This window comes from Narcine bancroftii, chromosome 8 (assembly GCF_036971445.1).
Source record: "Narcine bancroftii isolate sNarBan1 chromosome 8, sNarBan1.hap1, whole genome shotgun sequence".
Lineage (NCBI taxonomy): Eukaryota > Metazoa > Chordata > Chondrichthyes > Torpediniformes > Narcinidae > Narcine > Narcine bancroftii.
This window is the reverse complement of record NC_091476.1, coordinates 34,844,526-34,868,023: the sequence shown is the minus strand read 5'-3', so window position 1 is coordinate 34,868,023 and position 23,498 is coordinate 34,844,526. Positions and strand designations below refer to the sequence as shown.

Here is a 23,498-nt window from a genome sequence, read left to right as displayed (position 1 = left end):
GTACATGTCAGCAACAAGTGTGGCTCATCAGTGGCAAGAAATTCTGTACATTTCCACAACTTCATGGAGACCATTTTGATACATGCCACTCTTTTTCACCTACATTCTTCCTGAAATATCTATATTCTAACTGTCAAGTCTATTTTGATCTAAGTTTCAGATTTATATCTGCCTATCTGCCTTGATAGGCTTCAATGTGTCTCATGGATCTAATACTGACCTATACCCACTACAATATTGACTTAGCTGCTCACCATGGCCCCTTATACTTTAATTTCCATGGACTCCAGTGCATGTTTCTATATTGGAATAGTAACCACACTTCATTTCAAAAGCATTTGATTGGGTGTTATGAGAGGTACCATAAGAACATAAGAAATAGGAGCAGGAGTAGGTCATCTGGCTCCGCCATTCAATGAGATCAGGGATGATCTGATGATAGGTTCATCTCATGTCCCTTACCTTGTAAAATTCTATCCATCTTTGTCCTAAATATATTTTCTAAGGTAGGGCTCGACTATTTCAATAGGCAGTGAATTCCACAGATCTTCCACTCTTTAGGAAAAGATGTTACTCCTCTTTTCTAAATCTACTACCCCGAATTTTGAGGCTATGTCCCCTAGTCTTGGCCTCCCCTACCAATGGAAACAAACTTACCAACCTCTATCTAATCTATTGCTTTCATTGTTTTATATGTTTCCATAGGATCAACTTTCATTCTTCTAAATTCCAGTGAGTACAGTCCCATCTAAATAGAATCTTAATTTTCGCATGACCTCAACTTTCCTGGAACAAATGCTTTACTCCAGCTCCAACCATCAAGGGAAGTAAGAAAATAGATTAGCAAGGAACCATGGTGCCTATTTTTTCCTGTTTAAAAAAAAATCATAATAATATTGGATAGAGGTAGCTAGCATTGAAAAGAGGCTGTGTTCAAAACAAAAAAAAGCAAATCTATCAACTGGAATTCAAGAAGATGATCAAAAGTTGGTGATATATTTTGAAATGCTAAAAAGTGTAGAAATTCTTAAGGCTTGCAAACATGAAGTAAAGGAAATATCGTTAATTACCTGGAAAGGGTGCTTGAATGAAATGGAAATGTGAATATTTGCAAGCAAACCCTGTGCTTTAGATGTTATTTAGAATTGAACAATAATACGGCTTAAATATCGAAGCAGTTTAAAAAAAACCAAATTTCCCAATAATTAAACATTTTTTCCTTTATTTTGGGAATAAGACAAGAAAGAGGTCTGCAGTTGCTCGTAATATAATTAACAAAGCAATAAAGTAGGATGGTTCACTTGTCCACTTCCACTGTCCGGTAATCCTTTCCTTCCAGTCTTTCTCACAAAGGTAATGATTTACATTTAATTTTAATCTTGCATCCCATTTTGCTGCTTGTGGTGAGGTTTCTTTAAGCATGATCAAAGAAATGTACAGCACTGGTACATGTCCTTTGGTCCTTCTCGCCAGGATTGGCTGTAATGCCAATCAAACTCATCCCACCTGCCTGCACACAATCTGTTTCCTGCCATTTCCTACCTGATCATGTATTTTCCTCAATGCCCCTTGAAGCCTGCTCTCATATTTGCTTCTCCAACGTCCTCTGGTAGCAAGTTCCACACAGCCACCACGTGAACAAAAACTGCACTCACATATCTCTTTAAATCTTTCTCCTATGCCATCTTGTATTTGACATTTACACTCGGGGGGGGGGATTGTGGAAAGAGACTGTGGCTATGTACCCTATTAATGCCTCTCATAATTTTATGAATTTCCATCATGTCACAACAACTCAAGCTTGTCCAATCTCTCTCCCCAAGCTCTGTCCTGATGAACCTGTTCGGCACCATCTCCAAAGCCTTCAAGTTCTTCCTGTGGTATGGTGATCAGAAACTGCATGATACTCTGAGAAAGGAGGCCTGACAAAAGGTTTATACAGACACAATGTAAATTCTGACTTCCATACTCAATGTCCCGAACAATGACAAGCATGTCGTATGTCTTCTTTACCACCCTTCAGGGAGCTACGGACTTGCAGCCCAAGATCCTTCAGCACATCAACGCTTCTCAGGGTCTTGCCGTTTACCATAAGCTTTCCTCTTGTTTTTGACCTCCCAAAACATATTACCTCAGACTTGACTGGATTTCTCCATTGTTTGACAGTTTCACCAATGCCACTATTCTGCGCAAATGTGACTGGAGATTCTCCAGCTTTAACAAGAGTGAAACATGTTCTCTGGCTGATTTAGCAGAATATTAACAGCACAATTGAGAATGGCTGAGGTCATAACAGGAATGGTGAAAAATTAAATAATGGGTCACAAAAGCTGTAAAGCTCATGAATATTGGGTAGCACAGGCCCTTCCCTTGTAATTTTAAGACCTGGAATGTTCACAGGACATTAGAAAGATAGCATCAATTCAATCACAATGAAATCTTATAAATCTACTGGAAGAATTAGTTAATGGACATAATTTTCTTTTCTCAGGTTATCATCCACACCTCTAAGTCCCGAATTATGCTCAGTCATCTTACATTGAACAACCTGCTTCTTTCACATGTCAAAACCAGACTCCAAGCAGAGAGAGGTAAAGGAAAATGAAACCTTCCTATGACATTTGGGAACCCCTGACCCACGACCCATGACCATTCAAAATAGAAGGACTTTTAAGTCAACACAAAAGCCAGTAATACTGGGGAAAGTAGTGCAGCACCTCACAAACATCCTGAACTAGATGTGAAAGAACTCGTGGTTCACATATTAGCCTCATCAAGTCACCCCAGAACTCACAAAACTGCAGTCATCTTTCTTGAGAGACTGCCAGAAGGGAAACATAAATCTGCAATTGCAAACTGCACAAACCTTTACATTAATGTTATCATGTGGTCCTAATGCAGAATTATTCTTAGTCAAATCACCGTTTTGCCAGAATGCCTTCTAGGTAATAAAATCATTGCAGAGTTTGAAGTACATTACTCAGGGACTAAATATTGCAAATGCTGGTTTGCTATCTGTGAGAATTCTTTGATGTGATTAGCTGTTTGACCAAAGATGACATCATAGCAACCTGATGCCAGGCAGGTGATTCTGTCAAAAGCATTCTGAAATCTGTAGTACTTTTACAGGAACTTTTTTTTCAAGAAAGTTGCAAGTTCTGGTGTAAAGCCCGAGCCTGTCGCTTTATTTTCTGGTTCTTCACTAATTTTCATGGTAGCACATTGCGCTATATTACACTTGTAATAGGTGCCAACTTTTTCCCCCTCAAAATGAACGTGTTTACATTTCCTCTCTGAGTATGCCTCTCATTTCTACAAAGGACTTTATTTCTTCGTGTTTTGACACAGTCAATGCTTTTCTCAGCTCTCTGACAGTGCCTTGATTCCACTGTGGGTAATGTGCCTGCCTCCATCAGGCTAGAAATTATTTTTATGCATCAAAATACCTGATAAAGTTGTGCTGCACAAGTAACCTGCTCCAGTTTGATGCAATGTGCTGGAAAAATTCACTCAACTGCACGTCATGCAACATTGCAGCCACGCGCAGTGTTTTTTTTTTACCAATTTCATGTCTGCTGATTTGCCAAGTATAGAAAAGGTTTGCACACAACAAAGTTGCATGCAATGTGCAAACTTTGCTGTCTGCTTCTTTACTGTATTAAAGCAACAATCTGTCATGGGTAAGTCCAGTGATCGCTCACCTTCAATGGCTAATGAGCCATGATGATGTCTGAGGCAGGGACGATGATAAAATAATGAGTTATTGTCACATACATTGTACAATATACACATGCAACAAAATTCTTACTTGCCACAGCTGAACAAGTGCTTGGGGGAAAAAAAAGTAAATGGAATGGTATTAAAAAAAACAATAAATAAGTTATGAGAGATAGTCAGAAAATATTTACAGTAATCCGAGTGTTAAAAAAAGTGATGCAATAGATCAGACAGTTCTTTTGTAGTGTTGGAGCACTCCATGATAAATATAATAAAGGTGGAGGGTAGGGGGAGAAGCTTCAAGAGTCTGATAGCTGTTGGAAAAAAAAAACTGCTCTTGAACCTAGAGATATTGATCTTCACACTTCTGTACATTCTGCCTGAAGGAAGCAAAGATGCTGTGACCAGGGTGGTAGGGGTAATTTCTGATATTGGCTGCCTTCTTGAGGCAGTGCCTCGGGAGGGTTGCAGTGGTTAAAACCGTCAATCACTGGACTTACCTTTGAAGAGGAACACCCTGCTTGCTTGACAATGTCTTGGCCACACCCAACAGAAGAATCTTGGGCTGGTTGAGGATTGGTCTTTCTCGAAATGAGAAATTAGAGCCCATTTTAGTATTCCAGGCATACACCATTTCCCAACTACATTTGTGCAATTGAACTTCCCAGTACCAATATTAATCATGCAATGTACACTGACTGATAACACTGAGCATGCCCTCCATGGCCCTTGAGCAGGAATATTATAAATAATACTATAATTTCCCATAGCAAAATATTATCCATCTGTGAAACCACTGATTGCATCAGCTTGTAAAGAAGATCCAATCATATTGTATGGACAAATGGCCCATCTGATCGAATACCAATTTCTCTCAAACTTTCTTTACTGTACGTCCCGTTGTGTAATGATTGAAGCTGTGTTTGAGGACTGAGAAAATATTCCAAATTTTGTCTTGGTGGCATATAAAAATTGCATCAAAGAGCTTACAGATAACAGACAAGAGAGGGCAAGGGTCAAGAGAACTGGTTCTGTTTGTTCATGCCAGGATAGAAGTGTGTAATAAAATTTGTGCCAGATCAAATAAAAGAAATGCAATTTCAGCTGTTAATAAGTGAGTGGGATTTCACCATAAAAAAATTCTGAAGTTCCTCAGCGAGAGAAAGGTTAGCTGGTCAGTCACTGGCAGAGGCCAGTAGATACAAAGGCTGCGTTCAGAGAGAAAGGTGACAAGGTGAGTAACCAGCTGGTCCGGATTAGAAGCAAGCCTCAGTTCACAGTGCAGAGTGACATCAAAGTAAACTGCCAAACCCCCTATTATGGCATTTCACCACAAAATAAGAAGATGTAGTCTTTTATCAAAATCTCATCAGGAATTCTGCACAACTGGCTGCTTTAAATTACCAGCCTGCAACAAATGTCAGGAGGCTGGAGGATAAAATCACGCCTGAATAAAGTATCTGGAAACAAATTTTACGATGTGCATATGCTTCTACATTGCACATTTAATGGATGTGGTCGAGGATGAATTTTGACCAGGCTTTCTCCACTGATGAAACATTATTAACACTTCTGATCTTGTTTGCCCAAGTTTCATGTTTGAAGGACATTATTTAGATCAGAGCAGATTAAAATAATCTGTCTTCAACCATTACACTTTTACCAGGCTTGGTAATAAAATGTTATCAGAATCAGGTTTATTGTCATGAACATGTCACAAAATTTATTGCTTTGCTGCCATTATTGTCTGCTATAAATTACTTAAAAAAAAATATTTAGTGCAAAATAAGAGAAAAAAGTGAGGTAGAGTCTGTGGTTCATTGTCCATTCAGAAATCTGATGGCGGTGGGGGATAAGCTGTTTTTGTAACATTGGGTGTTGGTCTTCAAGCTCCTGCAACTCCCTCCTGATCACAACAGTGACAAGAGGGCATGGCCTGGGTGGTGAGGGTCCTTGATGACAGAGGCTGCATCCTTGAGATACTGCCTCTTGTAGATGTCCTCAATGGAGTGAAGACTAATTCCCACGTTGTCACTGGCTGAGTTTACAATCCTCAGTAGCCTTTTTATATCTTGTCCATTGACACCTCCATACCAGACATTAATGCAGCCAGTCAGAATGTTCTCCGTGGTACACCTGTAGATATTTGTAAGCGTCTATGGTGACATACTAAATCTTCTCAAAATCCTAACAAAATATAGCTGCTGGTGAGCCTTGATAATTGCATGAACATATTGGCCCCCAGGATAGATCTTGACACCCAGGGATTTGAAGTTCTTTACCCGCTCCACTGCTGACCCCTAGACGATGACTAGTTTGTGTTCTCCTGGTTTCCCCTTCCTGAAGTCCACAATCAATTTTGCTGATGTTGAGTGCAAGATTGTTGTGACACAAATCAATTAGCTGATCTATCTCACTCGTGTACGCTTACTCATTGGCATCTGTGATTCTGCCAACAACCGTGGTGTCATCATCAAATTTGCAGATTGCATTTGAATTGTGCCAAGCCACAGTCATGGGTGTAAAGAGAGTAGAGCAGTGCACTGAGCACGCAACCTTGAGGTGCACCTGTGCTGATAGTCAGTGAGGGGAAGGCATTGTTAACAATTAGCAATGACTGTGGTCTTCCGAAGAAGTAGTCAAAGATCTAGTTGCAGGGAGAGGTGCAGAGGCCTTAGTTTTGAAACTTACTGACCAGTACTGAGGGGATGGATGATGGTGATGAAAACTGAGCTGTTGTCAATCAAAAACACTCTGATGTACATATTGCTGTTGTCTAGGTGATCCAGGGTGGAGTGGAAAGTCAGCGAGATTGCATCTGCTGTGGAACAATTGTGGTGGTCAGTGAATTGTTACTTATAATCAACATTTAAGATAATTTCTTGACACTATATTTGATGCAAATTTGGAAATATATGAAAATCATATTTTATTCCCCCATTAAGAAATCTTCACCTGCTGGATTTTTTTCATTTTTCCTGAAAATCATATTTTTGCTGTGGATCATTTTCTTTTTTTGGCAAATCTCACACTCCATTTCTACATCGTCATCACTGCACCAAGCTGCAATCTCCAGCGACAGACAAGATCTCAATTTGTAAGTATTTTGCCTGAACAGCAGGTGCTGATAAAATAGGATATATTAAAAAAACCTCAACGATTGATCATGCATTGGCATGGTTTCATACGAACTATATCAACTATAAATTACATTGAGTTTCATGATTATTCTCATGTTCCCTTTCCTGATGCCACTCCGCTGCATGCCTGGGAAAAATGGGGGAGCAGAAGTATGGTGTTCCAATGCTCCTCTGCAGGGTCTGACTGTGTGGCTGTTCTGCCCCATGGTCCTGCACAGGTTTTAATTTTTTTGAGAACGGGGATGGGTTTCAGTTTTAACAGTAATGCCCAGATTTTGATCTCCAAATAGTGACATCCACACTCAGCAGCCCAGACCCTTGAGCTCCGGGGAACAGTGGACCAGCACAGGGAAGCAGAGCGGGTGAATGTTTCCCTCCCCCCACCCCTAAATACTCCCTGGGAAGGAGAAGCCTGAGAGGTTCCAACAGCAGCAGACTAGTGCGGGCTCAGCCGATCAAGACCTCACTCCAGGCTGCAGTAGGAACAAGGTATTAAGACCGGGATTCATGAGGGTGCCAATGGGCAGCAGGGCAACCAAAAGGCCTTGGGGGCAGACAAGAAAACTGGTGGCACTACCAGAGCTGCTGTAAGAGCAATGCTGCCGTTGGTGCAGATCCACTGGGAGTTAAATCTCAGCGCTCCCCCCGTGGGTTCCAAACATCCAGTTTGACTACCGTTGGCTCTGTACATGCTTTAAACAACCTGTTAAAGGAGCTGATGGTGGTTTATTTTAAAATTCTATCACCAAGGGGTTTGGAATCCACGATTGGCAGCAGCCACAAGGGTTTGCAGACTCTAGAGAAGGAGTCGACTGGCACAGGGCACCAGAAAACATGGAGAATACCACCCACCCCCCCATTTGAGAAGGGAAGGGGAAGCAGAGGAAATGACCCATTGATTTGTGACCACGGTACCAAACCAGTGAGGGGCTGAGGCTCAGAAACACACAGGAGGGCTACTGGTGTCTTAAGGGGAGGTATACACGTGGGATGCGGGCTGCTGGTGACTGTGAGAAAGGACTCACACCAGGCTGCCGACTGCTGGGGACTGGCTCAAGACTGACTGAAGGGTATCATGTATTGGAATCGAGATCAGAGAGATGCTGGAGGTTTCCTGATTGTGTCAGAGGTGTGTACCTGGAGCTCAGGTAGCTGATGGCTCCGAATGAATGCTGTGGGGCTGCGGAGGCTTCGGGAGCCTTCCAAACCAGGGGCATTTTGAGGCCCTGGTGGGGGAACTTTCTTTTGCTTCTATTTCTCTGGCTGTAAGTGGAGCAAGGCAATTTTTGCTGATAGCAAATCTCTGTTTTACTTATGGTAGAAAAAGGAAATTTTCTGTAATATGACATTTTATGTTTTATTACACGACAATAATTTTGAATCTTCAAAAATGCTTTGTGGATTCGGAAACAAGAACTGATGGGGGTGGGTGAATTGAATTCCTGGAGGTTGGGTTTACCGTTGGACAGGAGAGCAGACTGTAGCAGACCATGTGTAGGTTACAGGGTTGCAGGGGGTAGCAATGGTATAAACAGACACTCGCTGACTCTGAAGGGTGTCTCTTTTGTTCTCTTGTCTTAATAAAGGTACTGGATTGAAGGAGCCTATTGTGTGCCTTTACAGGGCTGTGGTGATATGTTTCCTCCATTGTATATAGTTATCGTTGACTGCCGTATATATGGAGTTGGCCCATCCACTGATGGCTCATACCCTATCACTCCTCCCCCGTGGTCTTGGGCCATAAAGGTCGAGTCATCTCTCCCTTCCCTCCATTCCTATACCTGGATACTGGCCAGCAAGGTTCTTCAGTATATTAAAGCTTATCATTCCCTCAGCCAAAGGACAAACAAAGGACAAACATTTTTTTCTGTATTTTATGTACATAGCTAAAAAATGAAACCTTGATCTTTGAATTGATACTGAGACAATAATGGCACAAGGCCATTGCTTGTTCATCCCTGATTTAGACTAGTAAGAGAACATCACATCACAGAAGACAAACATCAGGACTGATTCAAACTAACATTTGAAGTTACCTACCAAAAGCTTGATCAAAGAGGAATATTTAATAAAAACTTTTAAAATGAAAGAATCCAAGGTAGAATGATGGAGAAGCCTGGTAAATATTTAGGGCTTCCGCAGTTGAAAGCAGGGTAAAAACAGTTGAAGTTGTGTAAAGCGTAATTGGAGGAGAGCACAGATGTTGCAAGATTGTATGAGTTATGAGATAAAGAGGGATTAAAGCCTAAAAGGCGCAGTATCCTAGAATTTTAAATTGTGTTTGTTGATCAAGAAGGAGATCAGGGCTAATAGAGATCTGAATGACTGGAGTGATACAGTAAAACCACTGAGGGAAGAGTGCTGAGGCAGTGGGAAATTTACTTCAGTGATATTTATTCTGTTCATCAACATCATGCTGACGTGCAGAATAAGTTTTATAGACTGCATGTGCCAATATCGGGTTTAAGATGATTTCATAAATTAGACAGCATTTATTATATTTTACCGAATTATGAAATTTAAAATGTTCCAATGAAGAAAATGTTTGACCAAAAACCGCATCTATCTCTTCTTGTGACTGCAACATGGCAAAACAAGTATGCTTTCCCTTTGATCCAACACAAGTTAATCCTAACCTTCCTCCATCCAAACTTGAGCAAAACCAGGGGGAATGGAAAATTAGAGTTAAAAATATATATATATATTAAAAAGTCTCATGCCTTTGCTTTTAACATATAAAATGAAGGTGAAAATTAACATCAGGCACTAACAAATGAACACCGATTTTCAGAAGGGAAAGGAAACAAAATAGTTAAGAATTCCAAAGGCTGTGATTTGTACATGTATGATGAAGCAAAGTGCATCCAGGACAAATACAGTCAGTAAACTCATCACAAGTAGGATTTGGGCCCATTGAATCCTGTTAAATGGGGCAGATCAAATTGAATGCGAGCAGTCATTTTGTTATGCTGCTTTAAATGCACATTTTGAGTAGCTGTGATCAAACAGAATCTGAAACAATTACCAGCAATCAGAGCAGAAATTTATTTCCAATTTAAAAGTTGCACTTCATGGTAGCAAACAGCAGCATTTCAAGAAATCTCTGGCCATCAGTGATAGCTTCCATCTTAAGCTTAGTTCCCCAAATCAGTACTGGGATTTGGAATATTTTTAATATTTATGATTGGGGTGGAAAAAAAATCTCAATCCTTGAGATAAACAATAGATACCATCTGAAAGAGAGCTCTGATTCTCTATTATTTCAAGTGTATAAATGAGGTTTATTTATGGCACGTGGGAAATAATTTAAAAAAAAATCAATGGAATTGTTTGCATTCTCTTACACACATGAATTAATTGCAAATACAGTAGAACTAAATTGCAAGATTACATGAGTTAATTTATTTACATTGTCTCAAGGGATTCCTGGGTGGTGGTTGTAAAAGCAGCACACAAAGCAATCTGTAAAATGCTAGTTCAACTGAATTTATAACATAACTTTATTTTCTTTTAAATAAACATTAATTTTTCTTTGCAACAGGGAGAATTTATTCAAGAGAAGTTAATGCACCAGCAGACATAATTCTTCACAGAAAATTATTTTTAACTTCGATTCTATCATCCAAAGGTGCTTTGGATCTGGTACGTACCCCACCAGGCCAAGCAAAGTTTCGGGATCGTCTTAGGAAAACAGAGAAGTTTCGTTAGGTTTTGGAATTGCAACAGATATCTTGCCAAATTATATGGGCTTATTTCCAAGCCATGGAAATTAGCAGCAGATGGTGATGTTATTGGCACTTAATCCGCAGCCAAGAGATGGAAATATGAAGATTAAGACAGCAAAGAGTAACATCACATCTTATCTAGGCATTCCAATAATAATAACAGAAATAAGGTATCTTAAATTTCTGGGTTCTGTGGGATGTTAGTGTTATATTCTTGAAAAGTGATTTTCTATTATAAATTGCCCTCATCAAGCCTTCTTGGGAAGGTGCACCAAATCATTTGAAAGCAGCGAATTGAGAGGTGACAGAATGCTCATTTTAATTCTATGTTACTTCCATATTAATGGGATCGATATGCAGAATATTTCTTAGGAAACCAAGTTAATGAAATCAATTGTAGGACGAAGAACATTAAGGCCATTGAAATTATTAGAGGGTTAACAGGTTGAGCGGGTTATGTCTTGATCGGCGTGTCAATCTATATTGGACAATAGGTTTCTGTTACTGGATTTTCTCGTGGAAAGATTGAATTTTTGGCATCATTGAAATTAAAATTTTTCAGCATGATGGGGCAACACTTGTTGTGAGAGTCAAAGACTCGTTGCTTACGATTGTTGGTTTGGCTGTGGGCTTCAGTGGTGTCCTAGGGTCCGGAGGCTGTGTCCATTCAGTATCTTACAGTGCGCATGGACTATGGACTGGGGGTTGGAGCATGCGTGGGGGTTGTTTATGGTTGGAAAAGTTAGTTAGCCTGCATTGGAGGGGTAGACAGTGGGTGAGTGAGGCTCTGATATTTCCTGTTGACCATTACCGAGGAGATTGATCATAACACGTTACATTATCGAAGAGACTGGTCATTATACATTAGATGGTAGATATTGACTGTTACCAAGTTTAAGAAAGTTACCATGGACGTTATGAGTTTTTTTTGTGCTAATTAATAAACCGCTTTAAAACTCATCTGGACCATCTGAATTCCTCACACACGTCAAAGTAAAGAGCCCACTTAGCCTCCGAGCGGCTTTTTCTATGGATAGTAGTCACTACATCTATGACTGAACTGATTGAAGAGACAATGTTGAAACAGTCCTCACATCCCTCTTCACTTTGGAGTGATACTAAAAGCAATATGGCGGCCAAATTGGAAATGCCGAACCAGGCTGCTGACAGCAATCCACCTCCATCAGTCTGAGCAGCGGCCAAAGAGGAGTCCAGGGCTTCTAATCTTAGAGCAGAACATCCTATTAACATGTTGGCAGTCATTTGTCAAGAATCACAGCAATATCATTGATTGCTGCTGTGGTGGAAACTCGCTCATTGACAGCAGTGCATCTCAGACATAAGAAATGGTAGGATTACTTTTGTGGATTCCTTCTGTGTATTTTTTTTTAATACTTTATTTAAAAATTTTCTATACATGTAATTGACAAACTTAAATAAAATCGTGGTGGCTAAGTTAAAAAAAATTACAATGGTTATCTTTTTTGGCTTGGCTTCGCGGACGAAGATTAATGGAGGGGTAATGTCCACGTCAGCTGCAGGCTCGTTTGTGGCTGACAAGTCCGATGCGGGACAGGCAGACACGATCGCAGCGGTTGCAGGAGAAAATTGGTGGGTTGGGGTTGGGTGTTGGGTTTTTCCACCTTTGTCTTTTGTCAGTGAGGTGGGCTCTGCGGTCTTCTTCAAAGGAGGTTGCTGCCCGCCAAACTGTGAGGCGCCAAGATGCACGGTTTGAGGCGATATCAGCCCACTGGCGGTGGTCAATGTGGCAGGCACCAAGAGATTTCTTTAGGCAGTCCTTGTACCTCTTCTTTGGTGCACCTCTGTCACGGTGGCCAGTGGAGAGCTCGCCATATAACACGATCTTGGGAAGGCGATGGTCCTCCATTCTGGAGATGTGACCTATCCAGCGCAGTTGGATCTTCAGCAGCGTGGATTCAATGCCTATTATTATTAAAGAAAACCCATAAACTAAACAAAGAAAGTAGTGACAACAAAATAAGTCTTAAGTATGCAATTTTCTGAATTACTCCACTTTGTGAGAACTCCCAGAGAAATTTAGTCCATCAAAGAAACAGTAACATCAGCAAGTCTTCTTATTCCTAATTCCTTCTGAACTCTTGGAAGATTTTGTGCAAATTCTTCAGCTTGAACAAAACTCGAAATAAAAACTTTCTTTCTCCACCAGATATGAAGATCTTCAAGGTCGCTGGATGATGCAGTACAAACCAATATCCTTTCTCCCATAGAATTTTCTTAACCAGGTTAAATTCTCTTCTTTTTAATAAATCTGCAATCATAGAATAAAACTTTGGCCCTTTCGTCCTCAAGTGGGCCTCCTCTTAACCTTGGCTTTTCTGCTACCAAAGTAAGATCTTCTCTTTATCTTGGTATTGAATGAATTTAACTAACACAGATCATAGATTTTGAGTTGGAAGTGGTTTTGTTCTGAGAGCTCTGTGTGCTCTTTCAATTTTTATGGGACATTCAAAATGTTCAACTCCCAACATTTCAGGAATATATTCTGTATAAAAGCCAATTAAATCTTGCTTTTCCATACCTTCTTTAAGATTCACTACCTTAATATTGTTTCTCCGACTGAAATTTTCAAATATATCCATTTTTTGCTGTAACGTCTGATTCTCCATAGTTAAGGTTGTGGTTGCATCTTCCATTTAGTTACTCTGTCTACTACATGTTGCACATCTTCTTGCATTTTTTTCATTGTCCCTTCTAATTTATCCAATTTTTTTCTTCATTTTATTGACAGCCTCCAAAACTTTGTTTATTTCTCCCTTTGCTATTCCTTGAAATTCTGATAATAACTCAATATTAGATATGTTTTTAGCTTTAATTTTGGTTCTACTCTTACAAATTTGTACCTTTTTTTGTTACCTCCTCTTCCTGCAATTGCTCTCCTTCTTGGTTTTCATCCTCTTTGCTGCTGGATGCCTGTGAGCCCAAGTCTTCTTCCTCCGATGGCATCGCTGAAGGCCCCCGTCGTCCGCGCGTGCGCATGTCACTTCCAGTTTCTTCTTCGAAGCCATCTCTCGATCGTTGCTAGAGAGTGACGTCAAAAGGAAGCACCTCAAGTGGATTACTTACTCAGGAAGCAGCTCAAGCGCTAGCTCCCTGTTTCTCACCAGTGTTAGGCCTCAACACTCTTCTTGTCGCCTCATCACGACGGACTCCGAGGAAGGCTGCAGCAGTTTTTTTTTCGAGACATGTCTAGAAGTATTGTCAATGTATTAAAATATCTTTCAGTAATTTTTAATTGCTCACAACATTACATATTTAAACGTTTTTCATACAACTTTCCGAGGAGGGTTAGGTTCCAGGTCCTATCCCTAAGCCATCATGTGACATTTCCTCCCCGCTCCCCCGTGTGTATTTATTTAATTCAAACACAGTTTGGAGGTGCTGCTGCTAACCCATTGGGAATGTTGATCTTGTGCTCGTCTTGTGCGTGTTTGGTGCTCGAGCTCAGCAGACGGTAGGATAGAGACGCATAAAATGAAGTGACGCCGTCACTGAGGTGCGATTAAAACCACTGCAGAAGGCATCGACTAAATTGAAAGTCAGCAACTTGGAAATGGCTGAAGATGTGTCACAAAATGATGGTGAAGAGGATGAAAATGCAAAGGATGTGCAATTCAAACTGGAGAAAGAATCGAATATTCATGCCACATCTGGCATACAGGATGAAATACAACCAGATGACAGTGGGTCAAATGTTGGAAGCAGAAGAAGAAAAGGAAGTTCTTCTCCATCAAAGTTCCAGAGTCTCCAATGCAATATCTGCATGTTAAAAGGCTCAGGCTGGAGTGGCTGCCCTTGTTGCGCGACAAAGAGGCTTCAGGATAAACAGGCCTTGGAAGTGCAGGAGCAGCAGCTAAAGAGGGAGAAGGAGTAGCTGGAGCTTGGATGCAAATATTGCTGCTAATATGGCCAAGGTGAGGGTACCAGGAGCCTCAAAAATGTTCAAAGTCACTTATGGGACATGACTGATAGGACGGCGTCATATTTTGAGAAACCAATTAATGCTAAGGCAGATCCTTTTGTGCCAGTTACAAGACATGCACATGCATGGACAAATCCGCCCAAAGCTCAAAGTTACCAATCCAGACATACCAATAACAACCACTGCAGACAGAGCCGTAGCTCAAAGCCAATCTTTCACCACAGCTCCTTTGTCACTCCAGTCAATCATCAGAAATCCCGGTGAACAAGCACATTTGACATCTCCAGCTACATGACCTGCTACAAGCAATGGTGAACAGAGTAATGTAGTCAGAGCCATAGAAAGGCAAAATGAAATCACTGCATTATTGGTCCAGCTGCAGTGTCTCTCTTCCATGCCCAAGAAGGAGATTCAAGCTTTAGATGGTGACCCCCCCTTCAGTATCAAGTGTTCATTAAATCTTTTGAACATAGTATTGAAAGCAAGAACAAAAACTCCAGAGATTGTCTCTATTATCTGGAACAGTAGACAAAAGAGCAGCCAAGGGAACTCATAAGGAGTTGTCTACATATGACCTTGGTCAGAAGATTTGGGAAGGCGAAGGACAATTTTGGCAACAAGAACAAAATTGCTAAAGCTTATTTGGAAAAGGCTCTTTCATGGTCATCAATAAAACCGAATGATACAAAGGCTCTTCAGGCATTCGCCTTCTTTCTTTGAGGGTGTTGCAATGCCATGGGAGATATCACCTACATGCATGAGCTTAACATGCCTGCTAATATGTTGGTCACCATAAGGAAGTTGCCCGACTATCTGAGGGATATACGAAGAACTGTGGCCTTTATGTTCCAGATCAAAGAGCTACCTTTAAGGATTTGGTGGATTTCGTTGAATGGCAAGTGCAGATTGCAACAAATCCAGTATTTGGAGATATCAAAGATGGTCCAACAGTGAGCAGAGATCTGGGGAGGTCCAAGTCACAGCCGCATCGAAGAAAAAAAGGAAGTATCTTTGCCACCACTACAACCGATGCAGATAAGGAAAATGATGGGGAAACTAGGGAAAAGGAAAGTTTGCCTGCTCTAACGAGCAGTTCGTTCGGTGGAGGTGGACATGCTTTGGATATGTGTCCACAATTGGAAAAGAGGGCACATAGTGAGAGAATTGCTTTCCTAAAAGAAAATGGAGTATGCTTTAACTGTCTGTGTGAAGGACACTTCAGCAAATCTGCAAGAAGTGACGAATGTGGTTTCAGGCATCCCAGAATACTGCATATCCACCAAAGAAAGAAGGAATTGGAAAAGGAGCAAGCAGAAAGAATGGAAGCAGCTGAAAACTGTGCTGTAACCTCTGTTCTGACAAGTGGTCTTACTGGGGCTGGTGAAAATAACTGCAAACTCTCAATAGACACTATTGACAAAGCTGTTAAAAATAACATGATATTGTTAAAGGGCCACTGGTCCATTTGTGGAATTCAAATTTCTTTATATAATGCTGTGACAGTGGAAGAAACCCAAAAACTGGCTGTGTTTATTTTTGTTGTTTTTGGGACCTTGTCCCTTGCTCACTACACAGACTTTGCTAGTTTCGAGTGATGGTAGAGCTCACTCTTACTATATCTGGTAACTCCTGGCTTTATGAAGAACAAAGAAAGAAGATCTACATAATATTGGAATTTACTGTATTTGATTGTTATTTATAGTTGCATTATTATTATTTGAGACAATAATTCAACACCGTGAGTAGGAAAGGGCTTTGGCAAATACTAGAGTGCCTCGAATGCCCCCCAAAGTTCCTCAACATGGTTATCCAACTGCACGAAAACCAACAAGGTCAGGTCAGATACAGCAATGAGCTCTCTGAACCCTTCTCCATTAACAATGGCGTGAAGCAAGGCTGCGTTATCGCACCAACCCTCTTTTCAATCTTCTTCAGCATGATGCTGAACCAAGCCATGAAAGACCTCAACAATGAAGACGCTGTTTACATCCGGTACCGCACGGATGGCAGTCTCTTCAATCTGAGGCGCCTGCAAGCTCACACCAAGACTCAAGAGCAACTTGTCCGTGAACTACTCTTTGCAGACGATGCCGCTTTAGTTGCCCATTCAGAGCCAGCTCTTCAGCGCATGATGTTCTGTTTTGCGGAAACTGCCAAAATGTTTGGCCTGGAAGTCAGCCTGAATAAATCTGAGGTCCTCCATCAGCCAGCTCCCCACCATGACTACCAGCACCCCCACATCTCCATCGGGCACACAAAACTCAAAACGGTCAACCAGTTTACCTATCTTGGCTGCACCATTTAATCGGATGCAAGGATCGACAACGAGATAGACAACAGACTCGCCAGGGCAAATAGCGCCTTTGGAAGACTACACAAAAGAGTCTGGAAAAACAACCAATTGAAAAACCTCACAAAGATTAGCGTATACAGAGCCGTTGTCATACCCACATTCCTGTTCGGCTCCAAATCATGGGTCCTTTACCGGCATCACCTACGGCTCCTAAAACGCTTCCACCAGCGTTGTCTCTGCTCCATCCTCAACATTCATTGGAGCGACTTCATCTCCAACATCGAAGTACTCGAGATGGCAGAGGCCGACAGCATCGAATCCACGCTGCTGAAGATCAAACTGCGCTGGATAGGTCACATCTCCAGAATGGAGGACCATCGCCTTCCCAAGATCGTGTTATATGGTGAGCTCTCCATTGGCCACCGAGACAGAGGTGCACCAAAGAAGAGGTATAAGGACTGCCTAAAGAAAGCTCTTGGTGCCTGCCACATTGACCACCGCCAGTGGGCTGATATCGCCTCAAACCGTGCATCTTGGCGCCTCACAGTTCGGCGGGCAGCAACCTCCTTTGAAGAAGACTGCAGAGCCCACCTCACTGTCAAAAGACAAAGGAGGAAAAACCCAACACCCAACCCCAACCCACCAATTTTCCCTTGCAACCGCTGCCACCGTGTCTGCCTGTCCCACATCGGACTTGTCAGCCACAAACAAGCCTGCAGCTGACGTGGACATTACCCCTCCATAAATCTTCATCTGCGAAGCCAAGCCAAAGAAAGAAGAAGAAAGAATTAGAGGCTAGTGTAAGAGCCAAAAGCTCAATTCTTACCGCTGTCGGTTTGGCTGCGGGCATTGGCAGCGTGCCGGGGTCCGGAGTCTGCACATGTTCGGTATCTTCCAGTGTGCATGCACTATGAGTTGGGTATTGGCACATATGTAGGTGTTGCATGCAATTAGAGTGGTTAGTAAGCCTGCATTGACTGTAATGGTGGGATAGATGATGGGTGAGTGAGGCTCTGATATTTTCTGTTCAATGCTATCAAAGAACTTGATCATTACATGGTACATTACTGAAGAGACTGGTTGTTATATGTTAGAAGTTATACATTGACTGTTACCATTACCAAGTTTAAGAACTTTACCTTGGACATTACAAGTCTTTTGGTGTAAATTAATAAACCACTTTAAAACTCATCTGGACTTCATTGTGAATTTGTCAAATGCGTCAAAGAGTCCACTTAGGCTCCAAGTGGCTTTTATATGGATAGTAGTCATTACACTTTTGAAGAAAGGGAAAAAAGTAAATATTGAACGACTGCAATATCTTTGTTGTCAAACATGAAAGTCTACAGATGCTGTGATTGTAGAACAAACACAGACAGCTGGAGGAACTCAGCAGGTCTCACAGTGTCCAGAGGAGATCAAGATATATAGGGATAGGGTAATCTTGAAGAAGGTCTCAGGCCTGAGACCTACGAGTTCCTCAAACATTTATGTGCAATAATTTTGTTTTTCTCTCTCTCTCCCTCTTTCTCCCTGTCTGTCTCCTTAATCTTCTAACATTTTCAGTTTTTAACTCCCTTCATGATAAACTAGGGTTACTGAATCCTGATGATTCAATCAAATTGTAACCAAGGGTGTAGTGCTGCCGGAGCGCCGCTTCAGGATCTCTGCCCTCCCCCCCCCCCCCCACCTCCCCAACCCTGCTGCTGAGCGCTATACTGGACATACAGGAAATCTGTTTCTTCCACGACTGTTCACTCTCAAATATAACATGGCTGCCACCAAGGCCAGGTTTCGCGAGACCTCTTTGTTGCTGTTTTTGGTGAGCTCCTGCACCCTAAAAAATGAGCACTGCAACCTTTCAACATAATAAAAAAACAAAAAGGAATCAAACTACGAAATTTTATCCATTGCAAAAAAAAGTTATCTGTTGGAGATCCTTTCAAAGTGACCACAGTAATATACCTCATTGCAAGGATAAAGGTTAACTACATCCTTCAATTGTTTACAGCCCAAATATACATATAGTTGTTCCCAAAAGTTGACACCAAAAAAATCGACATGCACCAAATTTAGAAAATAATAACAAATATATTACAAGTTTGTTTTAATTACTATCAGTTATTTCATAATTTTAACTGAGGAGCTTCTGGAAGCAGCACATATAATAGAGGGACCAGTGGGTCGTTGACAAGAGAGCAACCTCTTCTTCAAAGTCAGCAAGATTTGGGAGCCATCATTAGCTTCAGAAAGATGGGTGGAGCCCACTCCCCTCCTGCATCAATAGCGCTGAGGTGGACATCTCCAGTGACTTCCCCAGATCAAACCACGGAGAAAATGCACCAATGCCTCAACTTCCTCATAAACCTGAGGAAATTCACCTGTATCCTTGAATGACTTCCACTGAGGCACCATCAAAACATCCTGTCTGGAACTGCTAATATGGGAACTGCTCCGCCCAAGACAGAAAGAACTTGCAGAGTTGTGAGTGTTTCTCAGACCATCACACAAACACCCTCTCCTCCATCAGCTGTGTTTACACTTCCCACTGCCTTGGAAAAGTAGCCAATATATTAAGACTAATTCCACCCCGGCCACACTCTTTTCCTTGCTCCTGTCAGGAATTATATCAACAAGTCTGTGATCATACACCACCAGATTCAAGAACAAATTCTTCCTGCCATTATCAGTCTCCTGAACTGCATACAGGTAAAATGATGTTGCCTTTCCTCTGTTCTAATCTCCAATTCGTTGAGAGAGATCCTGACACTAGTTTGGCAGAGGATAATCATGAAAACGTGCCTTAGCATATACTGTAACTTAATTATCTACTTTTGCCCCAAGCTCACCTTACACTCTCATGTCACAATGTTGGAGTTATTGAATAAAGAAATAGATAATTCAGCCACCAAGTCCATGTCAATCATCATGGTACATGTCAAGACTAATTCCATTTAGGTCCGTGGCCTTCGACTTCTTGGTGGTTCAAGTGTTTTTAGAGATGCTTTTGAAATGTCACAAGCATCTGGTTCCAGCATTTTCTCAGGCTACATGTTGCAGATTTCAGTCATTTGGAGTGAAGAAATCTCCCTCATGTTTCCTCATCTAAACCTTCCACCTCTTTCTTTGTAGATATGCGCTCCTGTTTTAGACATCCCCACTATTCCTTAACCAAAGTTAAGAATGGATTTTAGCTCGAGAAGGTTCTGCCATTTTTCTGACAGTTTTGAAACCTCAAAGGTAACCTGTTCCATTGTTACTCTCATCCTGTTCCTCATCCTCTTAAGTGCAGAGCAGATTGAAAGAACAAAAGTTTTTAAAATGCTGTGTCAGGATGGGATTTATCATGGTTTTTTTTTTAATATTATTTGTGAGATGACTGTCATCAGAAGATAAAAACTGCTGACAAATAATTTTTAAATGCAAATTTCTTCAGGGTCAAAGGAATCTTTGCTGTTTCAAAAGCTTTATTGTTTTCAATTATTCCTTATTCACAAAAAAAAATTACTGAAACTACAAAGAAAGTATTTGTAATGAAGACATGTTTGTCCTCAGGCGACTTGCATATGAATTGCATTGTACTGAAGGTTGAACGACAAGAACTTGTAACTTATTTTTTCTTTGGCTTGGCTTCGCGGACGAAGATTTATGGAGGGGGTAAAAAGTCCACGTCAGCTGCAGGTTCGTTTGTGGCTGACAAGTCCGATGCGGGACAGGCAGACACGATTGCAGCGGTTGCAAGGGAAAATTGGTTGGTTGGGGTTGGGTGTTGGGTTTTTCCTCCTTTTTCTTTTGTCAGTGAGGTGGGCTCTGCGGTCTTCTTCAAAGGAGGTTGCTGCCCGCCAAACTGTGAGGCGCCAAGATGCACGGTTTGAGGCGTTATCAGCCCAATGGCGGTGGTCAATGTGGCAGGCACCAAGAGATTTCTTTAGGCAGTCCTTGTACCTTTTCTTTGGTGCACCTCTGTCACGGTGGCCAGTGGAGAGCTCGCCATATAACATGATCTTGGGAAGGCGATGGTCCACCATTCTGGAGACGTGACCCATCCAGCGCAGCTGGATCTTCAGCAGTGTGGACTCGATGCTGTCAACCTCTGCCATCTCGAGTACTTCGACGTTAGGGGTGTAAGCGCTCCAATGGATGTTGAGGATGGAGCGGAGACAACGCTGGTGGAAGCGTTCTAGGAGCCGTAGGTGGTGCCGGTAGAGGACCCATGATTCGGAGCCGAACAGGAGTGTGGGTATGACAACGGCTCTGTATACGCTTATCTTTGTGAGGTTTTTCAGTTGGTTGTTTTTCCAGACTCTTTTGTGTAGTCTTCCAAAGGCGCTATTTGCCTTGGCGAGTCTGTTGTCTATCTCATTGTCGATCCTTGCATCTGATGAAATGGTTCAGCCGAGATAGGTAAACTGGTTGACCGTTTTGAGTTTTGTGTGCCCGATGGAGATGTGGGGGGGCTGGTAGTCATGGTGGGGAGCTGGCTGATGGAGGACCTCAGTTTTCTTCAGGCTGACTTCCAGGCCAAACATTTTGGCAGTTTCCGCAAAGCAGGACGTCAAGCGCTGAAGAGCTGGCTCTGAATGGGCAACTAAAGCGGCATCATCTGCAAAGAGTAGTTCACGGACAAGTTTCTCTTGTGTCTTGGTGTGAGCTTGCAGGCGCCTCAGATTGAAGAGACTGTCATCCGTGCGGTACCGGATGTAAACAGCGTCTTCATTGTTGGGGTCTTTCATGGCTTGGTTCAGCATCATGCTGAAGAAGATTGAAAAGAGGGTTGGTGCGAGAACACAGCCTTGCTTCACGCCATTGTTAATGGAGAAGGGTTCCGAGAGCTCATTTCTGTATCTGACCCGACCTTGTTGGTTTTCGTGCAGTTGGATAATCATATTGAGGAACTTTGGGGGACATCCGATGCGCTCTAGTATTTGCCAAAGCCCTTTCCTGCTCACGGTGTCGAAGGCTTTGGTGCTGTCAGACGAAGCGAGAGGAAACTTCCAGGCAAACCTCAAAGCAAAGCTCGACGTTGCAACCCGCCTCACGGACCCGTCCCCTGAAACCCTCTGGGATCAGTTGAAGACTACCATACTGCAATCCACTGAAGAGGTACTGGGCTTCTCCTCCAGGAAAAACAAGGACTGGTTTGACGAAAACAGCCAGGAAATCCAGGAGCTGCTGGCAAAGAAGCGAGCTGCCCACCAGGCTCACCTTACAAAGCCGACCTGTCCAGAGAAGAAACAAGCCTTCCGTCGCGCATGCAGCCATCTTCAGCGCAAACTCCGGGAGATCCAAAATGAGTGGTGGACTAGCCTCGCCAAACGAACCCAGCTCAGCGCGGACATTGGCGACTTCAGGGGTTTCTACGAGGCTCTAAAGGCTGTGTACGGCCCCACACCCCAAGTCCAAAGCCTGCTGCGCAGCTCAGACGGCAAAGTCCTCCTCAGCGACAAGATCTCCATCCTCAACCGATGGTCAGAACACTTCCAATCTCTTTTCAGTGCCAACCGCTCAGTCCAAGATTCCGCCCTGCTCCAGCTCCCTCAACAGCCCCTAAGGCTAGAGCTGGATGAGGTTCCCACCCTGGATGAGACATATAAGGCAATCGAACAACTGAAAAGTGGCAAAGCAGCAGGTATGGATGGAATCCCCCCAGAAGTCTGGAAGGCTGGCGGCAAAACTCTGCATGCCAAACTGCATGAGTTTTTCAAGCTTTGTTGGGACCAAGGTAAACTGCCTCAGGATCTTCGTGATGCCACCATCATCACCCTGTACAAAAACAAAGGCGAGAAATCAGACTGCTCAAACTACAGGGGAATCACGTTGCTCTCCATTGCAGGCAAAATCTTCGCTAGGATTCTACTAAATAGAATAATACCTAGTGTCGCCGAGAATATTCTCCCAGAATCACAGTGCGGCTTTCGCGCAAACAGAGGAACCACTGACATGGTCTTTGCCCTCAGACAGCTCCAAGAAAAGTGCAGAGAACAAAACAAAGGACTCTACATCACCTTTGTAACTTTTTACACACACAAAAAAAGTGTCAGAAGCATGAAAAACAATAAAATTAAAGCACGAAAACTTCTGAAAAACTAGTTGTCCTCATTGGTTTTGTGCTGTTAATAATAAATAATTTTTCCACAGAACCCACCTTCAGAGAGGTCCATATAAATAAATTATTGCAAGAAAGAAATGTCAGATGTAACCTTTGAGAACAATTGACTGAATAACTGAACAGACATAAAACCAATAATGCACTCTTTTTAGCCAAATAAATTTAAAGCAATCAACAAAGCCATTGTTTATATGAAAGAAAGTGAAGTTATCAAAAGAGGTGAGAGTAACACTGGAAAACCCAATCACGAAGAAAAAAAAATGCTTGGGACTTCAGAAAAAAAAAATTGTTCAGTAGATTATCATAATATTTGATGGGTTCTTTCACCATTACTTTTCAGCAGAAATTATCATCTAAGTACAATATTATGAAGAAAAAAATAACTTGCAACCAATAACATCAGAGGAAATAGGAAAGTGGACCTAAATAAATGACCACGATTTGGCTATTCAGGATGAAGATGATTTGTTAACATTATTTTTTTAATGTAGACAATGCACAAATTAAAAGAAAGATCCAAATGAAGACAAAAAAATGAAAACTTGCTTGGATT

The 23,498-nt window shown here is 41.9% G+C and overlaps 1 protein-coding gene across 12 annotated transcripts in view; it reads right to left on the bottom strand.

The window, feature by feature from the left end:
• diaph2 (diaphanous-related formin 2) overlaps nt 1–23,498 on the bottom strand; it is a 569,879-nt gene that overhangs the window by 135,777 nt on the left and 410,604 nt on the right. Inside the window, exon 26 of one of the 12 annotated variants that reach the window (XM_069893430.1) lies at nt 6,438–6,538. The exons of the other annotated variants lie outside the window; for them this stretch is intronic. Within the exon in view, the coding sequence (XP_069749531.1) occupies nt 6,521–6,538 (18 nt within the window). The 3' untranslated portion in view covers nt 6,438–6,520. Of the gene's footprint in view, nt 1–6,437; nt 6,539–23,498 lie in introns of those variants that run through there. 12 annotated transcript variants of the gene reach the window in all.